Source organism: Electrona antarctica, assembly GCF_951216825.1.
Source record: "Electrona antarctica genome assembly, chromosome: 13".
NCBI lineage: Eukaryota > Metazoa > Chordata > Actinopteri > Myctophiformes > Myctophidae > Electrona > Electrona antarctica.
This window is the reverse complement of record NC_136794.1, coordinates 40,514,210-40,536,572: the sequence shown is the minus strand read 5'-3', so window position 1 is coordinate 40,536,572 and position 22,363 is coordinate 40,514,210. Positions and strand designations below refer to the sequence as shown.

The window sequence follows — 22,363 nt, the reverse complement described above, 5'->3', positions numbered from 1 at the left end:
GGCGGGAACCCCTTTTGGTGTTAGCATTATGTTATGCTTTAGCTATTGAAAAATAGCAGATCTACAAGCTCGTAGCGCGCCACTCGGTGGCGCACTATGAGCTTGTAGGTCTGCTTGTAGGTCTGCTATTTTTGAAAAATCGAAGAACGACTGACATAGAAACATAGATTTTTCAGAAAACTGTCAGGATGTAGAAGACATTTTTAGAATCTGATCTCAGGTCAAAATGAGTTAAAGGGTTAAAACTACTAGAGATGAGTCTCTGCAAACAAAAAGCCATTTAAGAAAGGTTTAGTGGATAAAGTCAAAGACAGGTGAGACCGACTGCCAACAAGGTACTCTTTCAATACAAAGTGACAAAGGGTGACAAGGTGGGAAAGAAATGAGACAAATAAGGCAGATTTTAAAAGAAAATCATTTAAATTTGTCCGACTGATGACAAAAAAGTAAAAGTAAGGTACAGATATTAAAGCTTCAAGACATCAAAAAGCTACAAATGGCCATTTTCTCTTTTTTTTCCTCCTTTGAATAAAAGCAAGATATCAACCAATTTCGCTCATCAGTCATTTTTTTTTGTTTCTAGCAGTTTTTCCTCTTTTTATTTCAATCATACATGCAAGCCTTAAAATTGTCCTTTTCGCTCAATGGAGAAGTTCATTCAAACAGGATATGCTGCTTGCTATTTTCCAAATGGAATAGTTACAAGACATGTGCTTGGGGGCAGAGCTCTAAAAGCAGGGAGCGGTCTGATTGGCTAACCGCTAATCATGGGCAGAGCTTTGGCAAGGCGTAAGGGCAGGGGTGAAGCCATACACAACCCCCGCCCAATGGCCTTAATTCATCTCCAGGGACAAAGGATTAAACAGGGTGAGGTGGGATGGGTAACAACAGGGAGTCAGAAAGGTGCGGGCAGGTTGCTGAGGCGTTGTCATGGCAATGAGACTCTCTGTCTCTTTGTCTCTCTCCTTTCTCTGTCTCTCTCCCTCGTACATTCCCTCCCACCAGTCTCTCTCCTTACATGGACTCGAACTCGTCAATACGCTGCTTGGTGTTGCCCTGTCGGATCTGGCGTAGCGTCTTGTACTTGTCCCTACCGGCCCGCACATTCTCAGCATGCAGCATGTCATTCTGTGTCTTCTTACTGTCATCCCTGGCCTCGGCCAGCTCTGAGCTCAACTCCTAGGGGGGGTGGAGTGTGGGGGGAGAGGAGAGAGAGAGAGAGAGAGAGAGAGAGAGAGAGAGAGAGAGAGAGAGAGAGAGAGACGGAGGGAGGTGGGGGGGGGGGGGAGAGAGGGAGAGAATCCCATAAACATTTTGAAACAGTCTATACCAGAGTAGAGGAATAGAGGGTATGCGCACGACATCATCATCATACCCAGAAGTTAAAGCCAATTAAACGACGATAAACAATGTTAAACTAATTTTGCCACTCACTTTATGCATGCGCATACCCTCTATTCAAGAAGCCTGTCCACGCCTCAGGGCTAAGCTCAGAGAGAGTCCGGTTTGCTGGAGGTGTGGCGAGGACCCCGGGACACTTATTCATGTGTTGTGGGAGTGCCCTATGGTACATACTATATGGTGTGCTACTCATGAGAATATAATGCAAATCACAGACCAGGATAATCCATATACACCTGCTCTGTTTATTCTGGGTGATCCATCGCCATTAAAACATCTCCCCACACCTCTAGCTGACTGGATTCATACAGCAATAATGGTGGGCAGGAAGATCATGATCAAAATGGAAGTCTGAGGATTATTTGCCTCCAGCACATGTGGCACATGTGGTTCACTCAGCTTAGTACTGTGGCTGCTTTGGAGAAGTTATCTTTTAAGATGAATAAACAGTTAGATAAATATGATTTGAAGTGGAACGTGTTCCTCAGTCATGTTGCGGGCCCTTGATGTAATCCAGGGTCAGGCAATGCCCTTTTGATTGTTCGTTGTCTTAGTATACATACGATACAGTTGATGATGCTGCGTGTTTGGTCGTGTAAACTATTTTTTAATTCTTCTTTTTTTACGTTTTATTTTTTATTGTTTTGTTTATCTTATCTATCCTTGGTTTATATTATGTTTTTGTTCTAATACATAATGTCCATGCATTCTGTTGCATTCTGTTGGTGTTGTTGCTTGTGTTTTTTTTTCTCTCTGTTTATTTGTAAAAAACCCAAATAAAGTGCTTATCATAAAAATAAAAATAAATCACACGCACCGCAAGCTGCTTCTTGACGCGCTCGTTCTTCTGCGCCTCGGTGACTCTTTGCTCCTCGCTGCGTTGGCTGTTGACCCCGTCACGTTGCAGCTCGGCGCTGGCCTCTTCGCCGTTCTCGTCCTGCTCGTCCGCGGCCACGGCCGACGTCATGGCCGTCCTCAGCTCCTCTTTGGTCTTCTCCAGGTCCTCCTGGGCCGCCAGAGCCTGGCGGACACGGAGACGAACGTGAGGTGTACGCAGAGAAACACCGAGACAGGTTCAGAAAGCAGAGAAACACAGAGACAGGTTCAGAAAGCAGAGAAACACAGAGACAGGTTCAGAAAGCAGAGAAACACCAGGACAGGTTCAGAAAGCAGAGAAACACCAGGACAGGTTCAGAAAGCAGAGAAACACAGAGAGAAAGCAGAGGCATGTTGAGCATAGGCCTATATCGACAGAGATGCAGGCATGCATGGACACACTATGACAGTTAATATGACTTTGTCTTCGAGCTGCACAGGTTAAACACACACACGCACAGCCAAGCACACAGTCGCGCACACACGCACACGCACACACACACACACACACACACACACACACACACACACACACACACGCGCGCAAGTGGGGTAACCGTTACTTTGTGCTGCCATTCTGTAGCTTCCTCCTCCTTTTTCCTCTTGGCGTCCTCAAGCAGAGCGATTTTGGCAGTAAACTCCGCTAGCTCAGCAGCCTGCACAGAGCAGAAAGCGTGCACACACACACACACACACACACACACATGCGCATGAAAATCCCCGTTGGCAGAATTAGCTATTGGAAGTAACAGGCATGAGGAATTCTGTTTACACGGCTGGGCCTGTGAGGTTGGCAAACATCAGTAGCGCAATTATTTGAGATAATTGCAATTATATTTGCATAATCGTCAATTCGTTCCATGCTGAAAAATGTCCAGACATTTTCAGACATTTAAAAAAAAATAGCATGATCAATTTCACATGTTGCCCTGCGTATTGTGGGCAGTGTGTATTTTGATTCACTTACGTTGGAGTGGTCGGCTAATGTAAAGCTACAAGCGAAATGCCTGCCAAGTGGGGTCAGCAACAGTGCTTCTTTTCTATTGGTTGACACCTCGTCAGAGTTCACCAATGTTGAACTCCACGCTTTAGACGTGTTGAAAGCCACACGCGTCAACATCTTCAACGCGACGAAGCGGGCAGCTCCACCCCTTTGCTCTCAAGGAATAGAGGTGAACGGGGAAGCTGACGTGACGCTCTGGATGCCTCAGTCTGAAGCATACTGTATGTGTGCCCGTGACCGTATTATTATTTTAAATGGGTCACCCATTTTCAATCTTATCTCCATATAATTGGTCCTCGCTAATGCTCATTTCTGTTTACTGGGCGGCAGTGTATCAGAGGCAGGCCCAGTTATTGGTGGAGGTGGGGCAGTTCCCCGTCTAGGGGCGCCAAGTCCTTAGGGGCAGCGCTGTGCAGCCCTCCAAAAATATATTTTTCTAAAATAAAATTAAAATAAACTAAATAAAATAAAATCTCTGGTGGGTGACTAGCCGGAGTAGGCACCCCCTCCCCATTGAACAAATAGACAAGAACACTCTTTGCACCCCTGTTCCACTCCTAACAACAACGTTTCATAATTTCATCTGTTGCACTGATAGTGGTGCTTGCTTTAAGTGGGGGATGTCGGTCGGGCAACTGGCAACCCGCACATATCCGACGTTGCCTAGGAGAGCCGACCCTTGAACCGTTAGGAAAATAAATAAATCAACAGAACATTGCCTCTCATTCTTTTCGCTGTCGTCCGCCAATAACTCAAAACAAGCTTTTTTCAACGGACCACAAGTTAGAATTAAGCAACTAAACGACCATGGTCGCGCTTACAAAAAAGTATTTTCAGGGTGGAATTAATTAACTTAAAGACGACGCCGATCTCTACTTTTTCAAGCATCACTCACGTGTCTGGTTCAACACAAAAAGGTTAAGATAAAATGTATGAAATCCTCCACGAGGATAGATGGGTATAGAACGGTTAGAACCGTGCTAAAACCGTGCCAGATGTCCTAGGGTTCTAGAATTCGCGTGCGTGCGTGCATGTGCGTGGGCGGCCGCTAAGGATCTCGCTTGAAGCACCACCTATGTACCGACCGGCCCTGCTCAGGGGTGGAGTGGCCGGTAGAGCCAAACGCTTCTAAAGAGAGATCAGAAGTGACAGCGCGAGGTAGTAATGGAAGATTTATACCCCTCGGTTTTGGGGGGAAATGGAAGGCTTTTCAGAGTCAAATCTGCCCATCTGCTTGGCACTGTAGCACCTTTATTCTATAAAATTCCCCGGCAAAAGAAGTGTAGATAAAAAAACATGTTCACAAGTTCAATGTACTCCATCACACAACAGTGTTGCTTGCTGATAAGAATAATGTCTTGGCGGTCAGTTCTTTATTTTTATTTATTTACTTACTTACTTTATTTTTTACTTTTTTGCCTTTATTGATAGGTTACAGTAGCTTGACAGGAAAGGGGGAGAGAGACGGGGGAAGACACGCAGCAAAGGTCGTCAGGCTCGGGACTCGAACCCGCGACACGCTGTCAGGCTGGATTACCAGCCTAAGTGCCTGGACCGCTCAGCCGCGGCCCAGGCCATGGTGGTCAGTTCTCGTCAGCAAGCAATACCGCCTTCTTCATGTGGCTCTGGGGGAATCTTTACAAATCGAGAATAATTTTCAGATGGTAATCTTTTCAGACGGGGGACATGTTTGAAAAGCACTAATGGGAGCAGGAGGGCGAGTACCAGTTGCTCCTGGGTCTTCTTCTGGTCGGCAGCCTGCTGGGCCAGCGCCGCCTTGGCCTCCTCGGCCGCCTGCCTCTCTTTGTCCAGCCTCTCTGCGTCCTCCTTGGCCCGCTTCCTCTCCTGGTCCAGCTCCAGCGCCCTGAGAGTCTGCTCCTCGAGCTCTGTGGAAGTGCACGCAACAGCACGCTCGCGTTTATAATAGTGACTACCAAGACACATTTTGTTCTATGTTTAATACCTTGGGGCAGTGTACAAAAGAAAATTACATAATTTTGTGTCAAGACTTACTTCTATGCAAATACCTCAAACATGCCAAGGCTTTGCACTGGAATAAATGCCAAATAAAAGGTTAAAGGTACATTCAAAATACTGACATTTCTCTGTCAAGTCCTGTATTGTTTTTTGAGTGGTGCAACCACTCCAAGGAACAGCAATGTCCGTGTTAACCTATGTGTGTGACTATGTGTTAACCTATGTGTGTGACTATGTGTTAACCTATGTGTGTGACTATGTGTTAACCTATGTTTGTGTGTGACTCATGTGTGACTCATGAGTACCAGTAGGGGCGCTGTCGTGCCAGAAACAGAGAGAGAGATAGTGCTGCACTGTTGCCTGCTAATGAGAGAGAGAGGGGGGGTGGAAGGGGGGGGGGGGGGGGTTGCACCACTCAGTTCACACGGGTGTGATCTTTTGTAGATGATTGATTTTAAATGTTATTGACGTAGTTCCCAACATGCCAGGTGCTATTTGTACACCGTTTGCCTTGCCGTTTTCTCCCTAAAGAACTGTTGTGTGCTAAGGGAACAGAAGAGAACAGAGCATATGAGTGGAGTGAACCCACTCTTCGCTCCAGCTTTTGTCCTGCTCCACATTCGCTCGTGTTGATCCCCCCCCCCCCCCACCCCTTGGACCCTGCCTGCTCCAATGTGTGGAACGCAGCCCCGACCGGAGTGGCTTGGAGCGGAGGGTGGTCCTCGCTCCGAAGCCACTCTGATGCATTTTAAAACCCGAAATCACGTCATGCTACTAATCAGTATGCTATTTTTCAACACTTTTGAGTGCATACACAATAGTATATTTATGTTAGGAAAGTGCCCCCTCTTGTGACAAAGGTAGGTACTGCACAGCTGTTCCCACTTTATCAAATATCTACATTCCATAGTGTTGAATAGAAGAGTGATGTTGCGCCAGACATGTGGTCGCTGCACGCCATGTATGATGTTGCTGCTACCGCACTGCATTGTGGGACATTTATACCAGCATAGAGTCCAGTACTACTGCAATATTTCTCAAAGTGAGTATGCATTTCACCTAGCTACTAAGCATTTGGAAATACAAAAAAAAGTCTTGCATACTAATTTGGCATACTCAATAGTACGTTAGTATGGAAATTCACATATAGCCCCTGATTATAAATGAGTCAACAGTCGCTGCCCGCACAGAATACAAAACTCTGATGTTGGCATTTAAAGCAACCAAAGGTATGGCTCCCCCATATCTTGCCAGCATGATTGAACCCTACAAACCCTCCCGCGCACTCAGATCAGCCAACGCAGGGAAGCTGGAAGTACCCTCACTAAAAACGCCGGGACAACGCTCCACACGTCCCAAACTCTTCTCCCTTCTGGCCCCAAAACTGTGGAATGCACTTCCCGTTGCAATCAGAACTGCAGCATCACTCCCGATCTTCCGCCGTAGTCTGAAAACCCACCTTTTCAGACTCCATCATGGCCCATAGCACTTACCCTACCCCCCTTAGACAGCACTTCTTAGACTTATATAGCATTTGAAACAGACTTATAGCATGTCATGTAGACAGCACAATAAGTGCATTGTATGTAGTCATAGCACTTCATAGTATATATGTACAGCATAGTATAGCATATATGTGTAGTTTATATGTATAGTGTCATTATATAGATATGTTCTAGTTATAGTTTATATGTATAGTGTCATTATATAGATATGTTCTAGTCACGTTCTTAGCTTACGCATGTTTCGCGATAAATGCATTTTTACATATGTGATGTATTCCCATGCTTTTTGTTCTTGCTTATTGTAAATCGCTCTGGATTAAGAGCGTCTGCTAAATGCCTAAATTGTAAATTGATTGTAAATTGTAAATTGTAACAGGGATGTAGGTGTAGACTGATTTATACATTTCTTTATATATTTTTTAGTTGTCATTGGCTTCCACATTTTGAGCAAGTGTGTTCTAATTCTGTTGCAGGGAGATGAGTATAAGAGGATTGGGCTTTTTGGGCTGCAGTGTTACAAAATAAAATTATGATATTATCAACACAATGTAACAGTATCGTCACAATATTGATATTGAGGTGTTTGATCAAAGCTATTGTGATATTTGATATTGTCCATATTGCCCAGCCCGAAACAGCACAGACATCAAGACAATGTAAGATTTAAAATACCTTGGCTCATGTTTGATCAACCCGATCAACCAGAAAATACAGTATATGGTGCCGGCTAGGGTTTAATGCCGGGATCCCGGGATTTCGGGCCTCCCGGGAATAGGGCACGCAATTTCCCGCCCGGAAATTTCTTCGGGACCCGTTGTCCCGGAGTTTTTTTTTTTCTTGTAGGGAAATTACACTAATGGAGTTTTCACACAGTGCACGTTCTTTCCCCTTATCTATGAGTGATCAAATGTCCAATCTGAACCCTCCCATCATTTTCAAACATGTTTGATGATATTTATATGGAATTATGGATTACACTCGAGGGCTGCAAGCCTGCAACGGGAACTGGAGCCAGCGGGACCCAACGTAAATGTTGGCGGCGCGGGCGGTATTTAAATAGCCTTCCTGCGGGCGGGCAGGCACGGCCGCCGGCCGGTCAAGATGAAATCAGTGGGACCCCGCGAATCCTGCATCCTCCCGCAATTAATCAGATAGGCCTACAGAGTTTATATACACTTTAGCAAAATATGAATGTCTGACAGACATCTTCAGGCACGCTCCCAAAGCTGCTGCACCTGTCAATCATTAGCCTAATCAGTCACTCTGTGAGAATTGTGTGTATTACGGACGGAGTGAGGAGTTTCCTTTCCCTGTGATGGACATTGTCACTTCTAAACCCCTTTTTGCTTTTGCCTGCATGTGTGCAGCAATAACGTGAAACGGAACACAAACAAAGATGAGTAGGCTACAATTTGTTTTATAATAACCACCAGCACGCAGCGTCTCTCTCTCTCTCTCTCTCTCTCTCTCTCTCGCTAATAATCAGTGTGCTGTGCACTGGACGTGCTGGCTAATTTAACATCCAATCGGACTTTTCATAAAGTACAAAGCGGGATGATCACAGTCTCTGCAGCGGAGAAGGGGACCCACTGCATGCTCAAAGGGTGAAAGACCATGGCTAAGGTATCTATGTGAAAGACGGGAGGTCGTTTTTCCCCCGTGCTTCGACAGTCAAACTCCTGTGTCCCTTTTTCTGAATAGCGTACTAGTAGGCCTATAACATTATTAATATTTTAATTTAATACTTTTATTGTAGGCTATATGTTCATATTTCGTTCAAATAAAACGTTTTAAACCAAAATATAAAATAAAAAATATCACTATTCTATTGAACATATGAACTATCTATACATATAAATGCATTTTGGTGGGCACTTTTTTTCTTTTTTTTCTGACGGGAATTCCCGCGGGAGACCGGGAAAAGGTCTGCAAATTCCCGGGAATTAAAATGAGCCAAATCCAGGAAAATATTAAACCCTAGTGCCGGCCCAAAATGGACATTGAACAAAGAGCTCCAGATCCTCTTGACGGAACATACACACAAGACTTCTCGTGCGACCTTTCGTTGAGGAACCATCCCATTAAAGTTCATATTCATAGCGTCATCCCTCCCATTCCAGTTGTTGTGGAGTAAAGAAGAGTCCGCTTTGCTGGACATGGTCAAAAGAGTAGATCACCTGGTATAGTCTGCTCGGGCCTGCCCATCAAGAGGAAGCAGACCACTCAACATCTCCAGATATTCTGAGTAGGGATTCTGAGTAGTCTTGTGTGTATGTTCCGTCAAGGGGATCTGGAGCTCTTTGTTCAATGTCCATTTTGGCCGGCACCATATACTGTATTTTCTGGTTGATCGGGTTGAACATGAGCCAAGGTATTTTAAATCTTACCAATAGGACTGACTGTGAATGACTTGACTGTGAACGAATATGGTGTGGCAACGAGCGACAGTAGAACAGCCAAGAGGGTTTTAGATAGGCCTACTCAGCTGCACGTTGGGCCTAACAACAGCCCTTAGCTGTTCCAAAAAATCACTGTAAATGTAACCACAGCCTCTTGGGGCTGACTGCTTTAATATGTGTGCGCATGAGCATGTGGCTGTGCATGCTCATCTATGGTTGCTAGGAAACCCTTGTCAACATGCTCTAATGCTAAGCCATAGTCGCCTATGCTGTAACAAATGCTGCATTCTGCTGTCTAGCTGCGCAGAAACACTGGTAATCTGGTAAAAGACTCGGCACGACTGTGTTGTTTGTTTCCAGGTCTTTAAGCTGGACTGAGTTCCCGTACACAGACAGTGTTATTCCATCCATGTGTAAGTGTGAGAGTGTGAGAACAAACATACGGTACCTTTCTGAGCCTTCCGCGTCTGCTCTTCAATCTGCCTCAGCCTCTCCATCAGCTCCTCCTTCTCTCTCTCTATCCGCTCCTTCTCTTTCTCTGCGATCTCTCGTTTCTTCTTTTCGTTTTCTAGCTGTGCTCTGTCCGAACAAAACAAAATGACACAGCTGACACACCGACTGCTACTTGTGGTATTTTAGCTTTTATTTTAATTACTTCGTTTGTAAGAGAGCTTTTTCTTTTTTTTATCTCCATATTCTTTTTTTTAATGATTTGTACTTTATTAATTTTCTTATTGTAAGAGAGCATTCTGTTCCATGAAAAGAAATGTGCGAGGCTACAAAATGAGCAATTTGTTAAGAAATGGACGCCCTTCGTGTGCATCGAGATTTAACATTACAAAGATTGATGGACGCCCCCCCCCCCCCCTCTTTCCTTTTCTTTATTATTTTTATTTTATTTTATTTCTTTATTTATTTTCTTTCATGTCTGTTGAATTACTCGATCAAGATGTTGTCTTTCATGTTTACATTTCTTCATTATTATTGTTGTTAGTATTATTTATGATTATTATTTTTCAAAGGTGTTACTTTCTATGTTGCTGCTGTCTCCTTGGGGAGACAATTTTGTATTGAAGAACTGAATGATGATATATGATGCATATGTATAAAATGTATTGTCTACCTCGGCAATGACAATAAAAAACAATAAGTTGAAAAAAAAGAAAAGAAATGTGCAAGACATACAGAAGTAACAACATAATTTCTTGTCATGTCATTGTATTTATTAATCCTATCTCAGTTAGGCTGTCTGACATCATATCATTTAATAACAATCATTCCCTCTTGTGATTATCGAGTCAAAGCTGAAGAACCTGTAGCATCTCTGACCCCAGTTGGTCAGAAAATGCTTCAGACACTAGCAACTGCATTTACAATTACTTGACTCTGTGTTTCTGCGTCTCTGTGTTTAAGCATGTTCGCTTGTGTTGCATTCTCGTGTGCATGTGAACATGATGATGACCAGACAGTGGCCTTGTGGGTTCGATCCCCGGCCGGGTCAAAATGGGACCCAATGCCTCCCTGCTTGGCACTCAGCATCAATGGGTTGGATTGGGGGTCAAATCAACTAATGATTCCCGAGCGCGGCGCACGCTGCGGCTCACCGTTCCAAGAGATGGGTCAAATGCGGAGAACAAATTTCACTGCGGTAACGTCTGTGACTAATTGTACGACTTTGACTTTGACTTTGATGCCTGTACAGTATATACCTCAACTGGAGAACACAAGGTCCAAATGGACCTGCAAGGCTCCATTTAGATATGGCTAGCTGTTTTGGTGGTGCTACAGTACCTCTCCATCTGTTTGTGGTGCTTCTCCTCTCTGGCCTGAGCTTTCATCTGCTGCACCTCGATGGTGTCCGGCTTCCTCCTCCTCATGTACAGCTCGTGGTTGCCCATGCACAGTGCCAGGATGCGCTTGTTGATCCGCAGCCGTGGGGCGTAGAACACAAAGTCCTGGTGGACAGAGAGAGACGACGGAGATGTAGATGGACGTGATGCAGGATGGATGCCACCAATCGGTCAAGATTTTGTTTGATATTGTTTAAACGGTGATCTTAAACAATACAAAATTCCAATTATGCCATTTACAGAAAATGTGTAAGAAGGGTTTTAAATGTCACACTACAAATGGAAAATCACTGTATTGTTTGCTATATTTACTTACTGGGCCTTTCTTGTCGATGGGTTTGATGACAAACCTTTTGTCATTGAAGGAGATGTTCCTGATCTCGCTCCAGGGGAAGCCGATCTTTGGTGTCAACCTAAGGACAAAATGACAAGAGATGTTCTGCAACTATTTCAACAGTTATATTTTAAGGATTACTTTATGTCTATAACAATTTCGCCCCCACTGCTAAACTAAATTGTGTTTAGGAGCAGTGCAATTTGTTTCGAGATTGCAAAGTGGGGAGATCGCCATGTCTGTGACTAGAAATTACCTGCTAGAAGTTTGGAGTCAGGAGTGCAAGTCACATGAGGTGAGGTGGAATCCTGTGGAAATGAATGGAGGGCTAATAGCCTAAGGTCGATCATAAAGGGAACGTTAGGCTTTGCTCAACCTTCAACGGCAGGCGTGGTGAGGATGATTGATGACATTTCACTGCCTGCCTCCCACGAAGAGTCCAATACAATAGTATCTGGATTTCAACGAGGACACAATGGAGAAGTTGCTCGTCGAGGTGTTATATGGGATAGGCGTCATAAGGCGTCATGTGGCATGGAGTGAGTTAATGAGCAGTTTGGTGACTGGGTGTGAAGGATCCAACACAACAGAATGCACAGGGATCTCAAGGGAACCCTGAACATTCTGAAGCCTTCCGCCCATTCTTATGAGGCCTGTCAGCTTATTATCAAGTTCGAGGGCAGGGGCTCTGCAGCTTGCGGTTGAGAGGAAGAGAGTCTTGCTCTAAGTCTTCAAGGATTTCAGGTCCATTGAAAAACGTTCGGACAGTATCAGCTACTACAGATGCAAATGAGCTCTTTGCTAACTGTGGCTCATTTCCATTTCCCTGGTTGGTAGGTGGTAGCTAGGTAGGTAGGTAGGTAGGTAGGTAGGTAGGTAGGTAGGTAGGTAGGTAGGTAGGTAGGTAGGTAGGTAGGTAGGTAAACCAGCTAAACAAGTCACCGAAGACAAGCTTTGAACCAAAGCTTGTTACACCAGCATGAGGTTTTGGAAACATACCAGCAAACCAGTGCAGGGGTGAGCAACCTGTTCTGGTTCCAGATTTACCAAGCTGTTTTCCATGGCTGGTGAGATCTACCACCACCAGAGGGAGTTCAACAAACGTGCAACCCAGATTCGGTACAAACAAGGGATTAAATTCATTTCGCTCCTATGCCACCAAAATGTGGAACGCCCTACCAACAGTCATTAAGACATGCAAATCCCTTGACTCCTTCAAAACTGCTCTCAAAGGGCACCTACGGACGGCTGCAATTCGAAACTGGCCCCCGTAAAATCTGAATCCCCCACCCACCCCTGTTTCCCCTCACTGTATATATTTCTTTTCCCTTTTTACCTCCTATGATGATTTCTTTTTTACTATATAGTTATATTCGTACGTCTCTAAATGTTTTGATGAATTGAAAATGGTGGGCCCTATTGTAAACAAGTGTAATGCTTTATGGTGTCGTCCACTCACTGTTAACAGTTTTTGTATTGAGTTGTACTTGAAATGTACTGTAAACTGTTAATAAATCAATCAATCAATAAAAAATAAAAACAAAAAGACAATGAAAACCACCACTGCTTTTACCTCTTATTATAGGCTGCTAATTAGAATAAATAATAGGAATCAAGAATTGAATTTAAATGATAAACCTAACATAGAATACGTCAATAGTTTAATATGAATAATAGTGTTGACCTATAGCGTGTCCACCGATAGCAAGTCCAAGTCAAGACAAAGTCGGAGTGGGGGCGAGTCTGAGTTAAGACCAGATTTATTTTATTTTATTCTCATTTGATAGGTACAGAAAACACTGCGAAAGCAGGCAGGTACGTCAGTTGCACTCCGTTACTTAACAAGATAGCTGTAAGTGACAGACAGCTCTCTTATAATGTTAATGTGAATGGGCTCCTCATAATAATATGGATATAATACATTTATTTCATTGCATTGTAGTGACTCGTGACTCGAGTGGACTCGGTGGGGGAAGAGTCCCTTGGTCCGAGAGAGAGTCAAGACCAAATCAAATTACGTTAATCAAAAATGAATATGCTCATGTGGTCTGTTTCATTTGCAGTACTGACCCGCCACCAAAAGAGGGCAGCATTGTCAAACCGATGCTGCGGCAAGGCCATGCAGGAGGCTGTGAAACCTTATCCAATTAAAACCCTATTCTATCATCATGCAGCTACTCTACAGCTGCTATACGGTCCCTCACACACATTTTGACCCATTCCACGGTCATAAATAAAATGGACCCAGGCTCTTTTTAAAAGTAACACAGAGTGTAACTCTGAGACTGTACACATGTTACCAAACGGACTGCATTCATGTAAAAACAGACTGCCTTCAAGGCAGCCAGAGTAACACAGCTCCTCAAAAAACCAACTCTTGACCCCTCAGACATCAAGAACTACAGACCGGTATAACTCCAGTCAGCCAACACAGGGAGGCTGGCAGAACCTTCACTAAAATAGCCGGGACAACGCTCCACACGTCCCAGACGTTTCTCCCTTATGGCTCCAAAACTATGGAACTATTGCGATCAGAACTGCAGACTCTCTATCGCCGTTGTCTGACAACTCACCTCTTCAGACTCCATCTTAGCCGGTAGCACCTGCCATAGCACTTGCCTCAACGACCTTACAGGCGTATGCAAAGTCTAAACTTCTAAAACCCCAGGGGTCCTTGAGGGAGTTCCAGGGGGTCCCCAGCTAAATGATAGTTTGGAACCAAATGGAGCCTTATGGGTCTGTAACTCTGAGAGTGTACAAATGTATTTGTACACTCTCAGAGTTAAATTAACATTGATTTTACAATATAAATTGGGGGTCCCAGAGATAGGATTTAATAGCGATGCCATTAAATGGGGGTCCGTAGACTAATGCATGTCAAACTGGGGGTCCTTGAAATTAAACGGGTTGAGAATCACTGCTAGAGCCCTACAAATCTTCTTTTATGGGGGTCTCTGGCATATCTTTTCAAATGGGAGGTCCGCAGTCTAATTAGTGTCAATTGGGGGGTCCTTGACATGAAAAAGTTTGGGAACAAGTGATTTAACGAACACACACACAATTGACAGTGTGTGTGTGTGTGGTGGTCTTTACTTGTCTTCGTGTTCGTAGATGTTGAGTCCCAGCGCGTCCACGCCCAGCCACAGCTCTGTGCCCTTCTTGTTCTTGATCTCAAAGTAGTTGACTCCGTACATCTCCAGGTCCTGAGCGATCTTCAGATACTCCATCATAGAGTCCTCTCTGGAGACACAAACAACACACCAACGTTACGGCACGCTGCACACACACAGGCACACGCGCACACACACACAAGAAAGCACAAATACCCACGTGCATACCAAGGTGATCACACACACAGGTTATCACACACAGGTTGGTGCACTAACCTGTATCACGGCAGGACAGGGTGTAAATTATTCATAGAAATTAATGTTGCAGTCAGTGTGTATCGAAGTGTCAGTCCTTTACATTGCATGCATGATGCGTGTCAACCAACGCTGTGACACGCGCACGCACACACACACACACACACACACACACACACACACACACACACACACACACACACACACACACACACACACACACACACACACACACACACACACACACACACACACACACACACACACACACACACACACACACACACACACACACACACACACACACACACACACACACACACACACACACACACACACACACACACACCTGAGCATGCTTCTGTGTTCCTCATGCCAGGTCTGTATTCGTTCCTCCCACTGTTCCTTAGTCAGTTTGTGCTGCTCCAGAACTCTGCAGGGAACAAATACACAGGAGAAATACATGGTAAATCCAAGGCGCTTTACATAGATTGTGCATTACATTCACCCATTCACACACACATTGCGGCGGAAGCCATGCAAGGTACCAACCAGCACATCGGGAGCAATTTGGGGTTCAGTGTCTTGCCCAAGGACACTTCGACATGTAGACAGGAGGAGCCGGGATTCGAACCGCCGACCCATGGATCATTGGACGACCTGCTCTACCTCCTGAGCCACAGTCGCCCCGAAATAGACATAATAGATAGATTTAAAGTATCACACACACAATATGGCAGTATTGGCCTACTGGTGACAATACATATAAACTGATGGAATGAAAATGACAGAGTTGGAGTGGGCTAGGGTCTGAGCACGCTGGGCAAGACGCTATAATTTATTTTGGGCGGAAGTTGCGGGATTTTGGTGGAAGTACCGCTCGAGGAAATTACGTTGATGCTTTACAAATCAGTTTACATTCTCTGTGAAAGTGTTGTGATTGGTCGGAAAAAATATCGTATCCGGTGGGAAATACATCTGACGGATGTTCCGGACCAACCATTCCGCCGATAGCGTCTCTGCTGCCTTAGGTTGTGGCCAGGCTTTTCTCTTCGCAGATGAGTAAGGCTGGGACCGAGGCTAGGGACTGAGAGGGAGAGCCCTGAATGCAGTGCCTCTAGTGATCACAAGAATAACACGAATATTGATTTTGGACAGACAGACGAACAGACATATTTATACAGTATATTATACATATTTTATGTGGGGGCCCTAATGCATACAACAACAAAGTAATGAAAGCGTGCGCGCGTGTGTACCTCTGTGGTAGTAATCTGTCTGAGGATAGGTATCCAGGTTTGTGGATGTCTTTGTTGTAGTCAGCATACTTGGCCTGGACAGAGTAGGAGGCCAGTAGGACGGCTGTCTCTGGGGGACAGTAGTTCTCATCATTTAGAATGGCCTCCTTCACCTACACACGCACACACAAATCCATAATGCAAATATTGGGAACTTGCCTGATTGTGACACGAAAACAGTTGATTGGGATCAGCATGTTAACGTACTCAGCAAGTTAACGCGTTGCGAGCTTGTAGATCCCCTTGTCGACACCGTGGTCATCATTTGTATAAATAAATATAAGGGTTTAAATCGGGGACAAAATTGGTGTCCGTGTCAGATTTGACAGAAGTTTCATAGGTTGTGGACTGTGGTTAGGTTAAGCGGATATGGAATTAATGTCAATGCAATGAGTTTGCGAATGTGTCGTGTCGTGTGTATGAGTGCGTGCCTGCATATCATGTGTGCGTGCACGTGCATGCACACACCTGTAGGAAGAAGAGTCTCTGCGTGATTTCCTGGATGAGTTCCTCGGAGACGTCCTCAGGGAAGAACTTGGCTCTGAACTTAAACTGCAGTGGGTTCTCTTTCTTCACATCCTGCTGGGTCACCTAGTGAACCAACACAGCGCCTGGTTCAGCCGTACACTTCAAACTAACTCATGAATAACTAGCTTTGAGTTTAATTCACCTCCGCGGTACGACCAGGTGGCTCGCCGAAAACAGACGGATCTACAAGCCAACAACGCCTCGTGACGAGTTGTTGGCTTGTAGATCAGCTTGCAGACACCCACCCGCTGTACGTGATGTGTTGTATACATCTGGGTTTAACCCAGTATCCTATAGTGTCCGTATTCTAGGGCAGGGGTTCTCAACCCGTGGGTCGAAACCCCTCGGGGGGTCGCCAAATTATTTTAGGGGGTCCCCAAATTATTTTTAAAAAAAAAAGAAAAAAAAAATATTTTTTTTTAAATGTTATTTTCACCATTTTTCAAAAATTGCAGACCTACAAGCTCGTAGCGCGCCACTCGGTGGCGCGCTATGAGCTTGTAGATCTGCTATTTTTCAATAGCTAAATTATAACAATGCTTAAAACACCAAAAGGGGTTCCCGCCCAAAATGGTTTAAGGTTATTGTAGCAGTCAATTTATATTGGGGGTCGGGAGGGGGCGGGGCGGGGGTCCCGAGACGTTGCCAAAGCATTTTCGGGGGTCCCCGGCCAAAAACGTTGAGAACCCCTGTTCTAGGGCAAAGAATTGTCAAAAATAGCTCATCTACAAGCTTGAAACGTAACGTGTTGTGAGCCTGTAGATCGGCTATTTTCAGCAAAAGCATTTTTTGCAGAGAAATACTAGCGGACATACAGTACTAGTAGTATAGAGCAGCAGTCTGACGTAATTTAATCAACCTACCTGGGTCATGAACAAACAACTTCCCCTGATCTACTAGCTTGTAGATCAGCTATTTTTAAATTATTATTTTCATTTATGGAATTTCTTGTGTTTAAAAGTGTATAGAATAAGAATGATTTTGTTTAGTTAAAAAAAATATATAGTATATATAGCGCCCTGGGGGACTCCGTAAACGTATAGAAGGTTTCAGTGCTTAAAATGAACAAACACATCCTGATTAATTACCGTTACGGTTGTCCTACCTTCTTGTTGAGTTTGAGCCACGTGACGTAGCCTTTACTGTCTGTGTACTGAAGGCCAAAGAACCACACCTCCCTGAGCCCCACCGTCTTCACCACCTGGAATGGAAACCACACGTATCGTTACCACACCTCCCTGAGCCCCACCGTCTTCACCACCTGGAATGGAAACCACACGTATCGTTACCACACCTCCCTGAGCCCCACCGTCTTCACCACCTGGAATGGAAACCACACATATCGTTACCACACCTCCCTGAGCCCCACCGTCTTCACCACCTGGAATGGAAACCACACATATCGTTACCACACCTCCCTGAGCCCCACCGTCTTCACCACCTGGAATGGAAACCACACATATCGTTACCACACCTCCCTGAGCCCCTCCGTCTTCACCACCTGGAATGGAAACCACACATATCGTTACCACACCTCCCTGAGCCCCACCGTCTTCACCACCTGGAATGGAAACCACACATATCGTTACCACACCTCCCTGAGCCCCACCGTCTTCACCACCTGGAATGGAAACCACACATATCGTTACCACACCTCCCTGAGCCCCACCGTCTTCACCACCTGGAATGGAAACCACACATATCGTTACCACACCTCCCTGAGCCCCTCCGTCTTCACCACCTGGAATGGAAACCACACATATCGTTACCACACCTCCCTGAGCCCCACCGTCTTCACCACCTGGAATGGAAACCACACATATCGTTACCACACCTCCCTGAGCCCCACCGTCTTCACCACCTGGAATGGAAACCACACATATCGTTACCACACCTCCCTGAGCCCCACCGTCTTCACCACCTGGAATGGAAACCACACATCGTTACCACACCTCCCTGAGCCCCACCGTCTTCACCACCTGGAATGGAAACCACACATATCGTTACCACACCTCCCTGAGCCCCACCGTCTTCACCACCTGGAATGGAAACCACACATATCGTTACCACACCTCCCTGAGCCCCACTGTCTTCACCACCTGGAATGGAAACCACAGATATCATCGCTGTCAGATGTACTCATTATTTAGTCACCAGCTATTTTCAGTGGTTTATTCCATTTAGGCCTGACGTCTTCTAAATTATGACAATTTTCTGAAAAACCTCATGTCATTTCTGTATCAGTGGTGCTTAATATTTCATGTCAAGGACCCCAAAAATTATATGTAATTGGCCACCGACCCCCATCTGAAAATATGTTGTTCCAGGAAAACCTCTTAGAAGCAAAGATTTGAGTTAAAATGTTCGCTCTGAAAGAATATATATTCAAAGATTTGAGACACATTTTCAAGATTTTTCAAAAATAGCAGACCTACAAGCTCGTAGCGCGGCACTCGGTGCCGCGCTATGAGCTTGTAGATCTGCTATTTTTCAATAGCTAAAGTATAACATAATGCTTAAAACACCAAAACAGACTTTCACTATTTCACTGTCTGTGAGGTAGAAGGTAGAACATGTAGAAAGTATAGAGGGCATGTGAACAAACAAATATAAACAAGGATTGGTAAATGGTGCATTTATATAGCACCTTTATCCAAAGATTGACATAGATTGTGCATTACATTCACCCATTCACACACACCGATGACAGTGGAAACCATGCAAGGCACCAACCTGCCCATCGGGAGCAATTAGGCGGTTCAGTGTCTTGCTCAAGGACACTTCGACACTAACTCTGAGGGTGCCCGCGGGTTCGAACTGGAAACCCTTGCGGTTTCCCATCCGGCTACTGTACTCCTGAGCCACCGCCGCCGCCTCATTGGAAATTGAACATTTCGTATTGGAAATTGAACATCATCATCATACTATAATTAACCGAATGTCTGAATGTGTGTCTGAATGTGTCACTGTAACTGCCGTAACTCCTCACTGCCTGCACCAATCGCTCCCACTTTTCACACAGGCATTGACCATAATAATATGGAGGTCTTAACGAAGCCCTTTCTCCAATTTAACAAATTATAAATGAATAAGGAATTTATTAGTGAATTAAAAACGCACCCAGGGTGCAGTACCCCCAGCGGCCACAAGGGGGGGGGGGGATATCTCACAACGGGTAAGGGCTAGTCTAATTAAACATGTCAGACACCATCAGGACAGACACATAAAATGTAGCTACAGTATAATAACAATGTCATAATGCGAGCAGCTCTTTTACAGTAAAATGCCCATGATCAATATTACATTAGCATCGTTCTACTTGACTGCACACCGTACGCATAATTATTACCCAATCTAAAGTGGATTCAAAAACTTGGATCGATTGCGCTCGTCTTGCTAAACTGTAGCCATTCAAATTCCAATATGTACCGTGTAGCACGGTCGCACGCACGCACGCTCGCTCGCACGCACGCAAGCACCCACCCACGCACAATCAAGGAAAGCTGTTATTTGCTCCAGCGTACACAGTCAAAATACACATGGAATGAAAACAGGTCTAAAAGGTTCCATTTGTACATTCTTCAAAGTTATGTGAACACTGAGGATCTTAGTTGTGTAGGAGCTGCTAATTCCTCTTGTCCTCTGTGAGAATGGCTGCTCAACAAAGAAAGTGCAACCCCCTCCACACGTAACTCCTCTTCTTCTTTTCTCCTTTCTTTAATCATCCCTTGTTCACTGCATTTAAGCCACATTTATACTTTGTCACACATTTACTCACAATGTTGTGAGATTGTAGGTCTGCTATTTTCGGTGTGCGACACCGTTGTACCGACGGGCACACGCGCCATTAAATAAACAATAAACATCACTCTCTCGCGCACACACACACACATTCATCTTTCTAGTTCTTTCTTTTCACATAGTTGTTTTTCCGTATATGTAAAGATGAAGTTATTGTCCATTGCAAGATGGCCGAGGCTTGCCGAAAATAACTGATTCTCGGCAAGCGACACAGACATTATTAGGGAGTATAAATTCGCCGTAATGCTTTTCACAGAGAAAGAGAGAGTGACAGAGAGACACAGAGAGAGGGATAATAAGAGAGAAGAGAAAGTGGAAGTAGAGCTAGAACGCCCCCAAGGTGCTGTGTACGTACACTTACTCAGCCACTTCTAATGTGATTTACACACAGTCGATACCAAGACGTTCACTACCGTATAATTAACTCTCTCTCTCTCTCTCACACGTGCACAGTGCACACACACACGCAAGGCAAATAGCACATAATCACACACATTATTCACACCGTCTAAACAGGGTCCCACTCAAATACCGATAACAGTGGGTCAACATGTGTGCACTTATACCACACGCTCAGACACACAGGCACGAAAGCACACAGACTCACATGTATGCAGCGCGCGCACGCACGCACACACACACACACGCACACACACTCAGAAGAAGGTTACATTACAGACAAACCAGATACATCTGCTGCACATGCTTAACACACAGAGGAAAAAACATTGTACATTGATGACATACAGTATACTACTACATGACACTATTATCTTTTTAAATAATTAAAGCCACTTAAGGAAGAATGAAACATCGCCTTATCCAGATAGACAGACATAGCTGAGACTGAACAGTATTTACTATTTAGGCAACTTTTTTGCACACACACACACACACACACACACACACACACACACACACACACACACACACACACACACACACACACACACACACACACACACACACACACACACACACACAGCTTGCTGGTTCAAAGCACGCTGGTTGTGCGCCCCGAAAAAGCTGCTCTACAAGCTCACGTGTCGCACTGCATCGCATTGTGTGCTTGTGTGTGTGGTTGTGTGTATGTGTATGCACAATAGCTGATGTGTATCATGGCGTATACTGTCCACCGTAGCAGAGCCATTGTTTTAGGTTTGTCGTGCGGATTAATTTGATTAAAATGCTTTCATAACGCCCTAAGTCTTTGCCCTGTATGTTCTCCTCTAACATGCAGACATGTGATTTGCTAAACCCAAGCTAAACATAATGCACTTGAGTATCAGCGAGAACAGTTATGAAAACAATAAGCCCAAAGGAACAGGTCGCCTTGCACTAAACCTGGGATTTTTTTATTTTTAATTTTTTATCAACAAGCATGTAAATCACCAATGCACATAGGTGGCCTTACACAGGGACAGCTAAAACAATGAAACAAAGACAATAAAAAGGGGGGGGGGGAATGGAGAAAAAAGAACCGTTAAAGACAAAAACAAAATCGATATTCATAAATATACTGTAACTTGAAAAACTCATGAGTCAGCAAAATATAATAGGAACAAAAAGGAAAGAAAAGGGGAAAACAACAAACAGAAAAACAACATAACAAATACAAAACATGACAGTACAGACCAGTACAAGACAAACACAGACAAACACAGACAAGGACGAGACGGGACAAATAAGACATGTACAGTACAAGGGCTACAGATACAGACAAGGGAGCCAAAAGCAAACCTAAAAAAACACTAAACCTGGGATGAATTTGTATTTGTCGTGAGAGATTTCTATAGTGCTGGAGGCTGGACTAGAGCCGGACTGATATATATATCGGTTTGGCCGATGCGTATATAGGCCATTATTTGACTTTTTGATCAGTATCAGCAGTTACTGTATGTAGTCGACTATCGTTGTTTGATTGATTGAATGCTTTTTCATTAACAGTAGAAAAAAGCAGAGGAAAGTGCCGTTCAATACAACGTCTGCTAAGAGGATTTATAACCCAAGAAAGCACTATCAATAT

At 44.5% G+C, this 22,363-nt stretch overlaps 1 protein-coding gene across 4 annotated transcripts in view; it reads right to left on the bottom strand.

Annotated features, from left to right (window-relative positions):
* Nucleotides 1-262: 262 nt before the first annotated feature.
* LOC306934775 (radixin) overlaps nt 263-22,363 on the bottom strand; it is an 80,318-nt gene continuing 58,217 nt past the window's right edge. For 3 of the 4 annotated variants that reach the window (XM_079517548.1, XM_079517550.1, XM_079517549.1), the window contains 12 exons: nt 17,642-17,737; nt 16,477-16,599; nt 15,970-16,121; nt 15,060-15,143; nt 14,439-14,585; nt 11,328-11,424; nt 10,953-11,116; nt 9,610-9,740; nt 5,006-5,166; nt 2,841-2,933; nt 2,219-2,422; nt 263-1,179 (listed from right to left, as the gene is read on the bottom strand). In XM_079517548.1, the coding sequence (XP_079373674.1) occupies nt 1,015-1,179; nt 2,219-2,422; nt 2,841-2,933; nt 5,006-5,166; nt 9,610-9,740; nt 10,953-11,116; nt 11,328-11,424; nt 14,439-14,585; nt 15,060-15,143; nt 15,970-16,121; nt 16,477-16,599; nt 17,642-17,737 (1,617 nt within the window). In that variant the 3' untranslated portion in view covers nt 263-1,014. The remainder of the gene's footprint in view (nt 1,180-2,218; nt 2,423-2,840; nt 2,934-5,005; nt 5,167-9,609; nt 9,741-10,952; nt 11,117-11,327; nt 11,425-14,438; nt 14,586-15,059; nt 15,144-15,969; nt 16,122-16,476; nt 16,600-17,641; nt 17,738-22,363) is intronic. The other variant, XM_079517551.1, reaches the window with a different exon arrangement.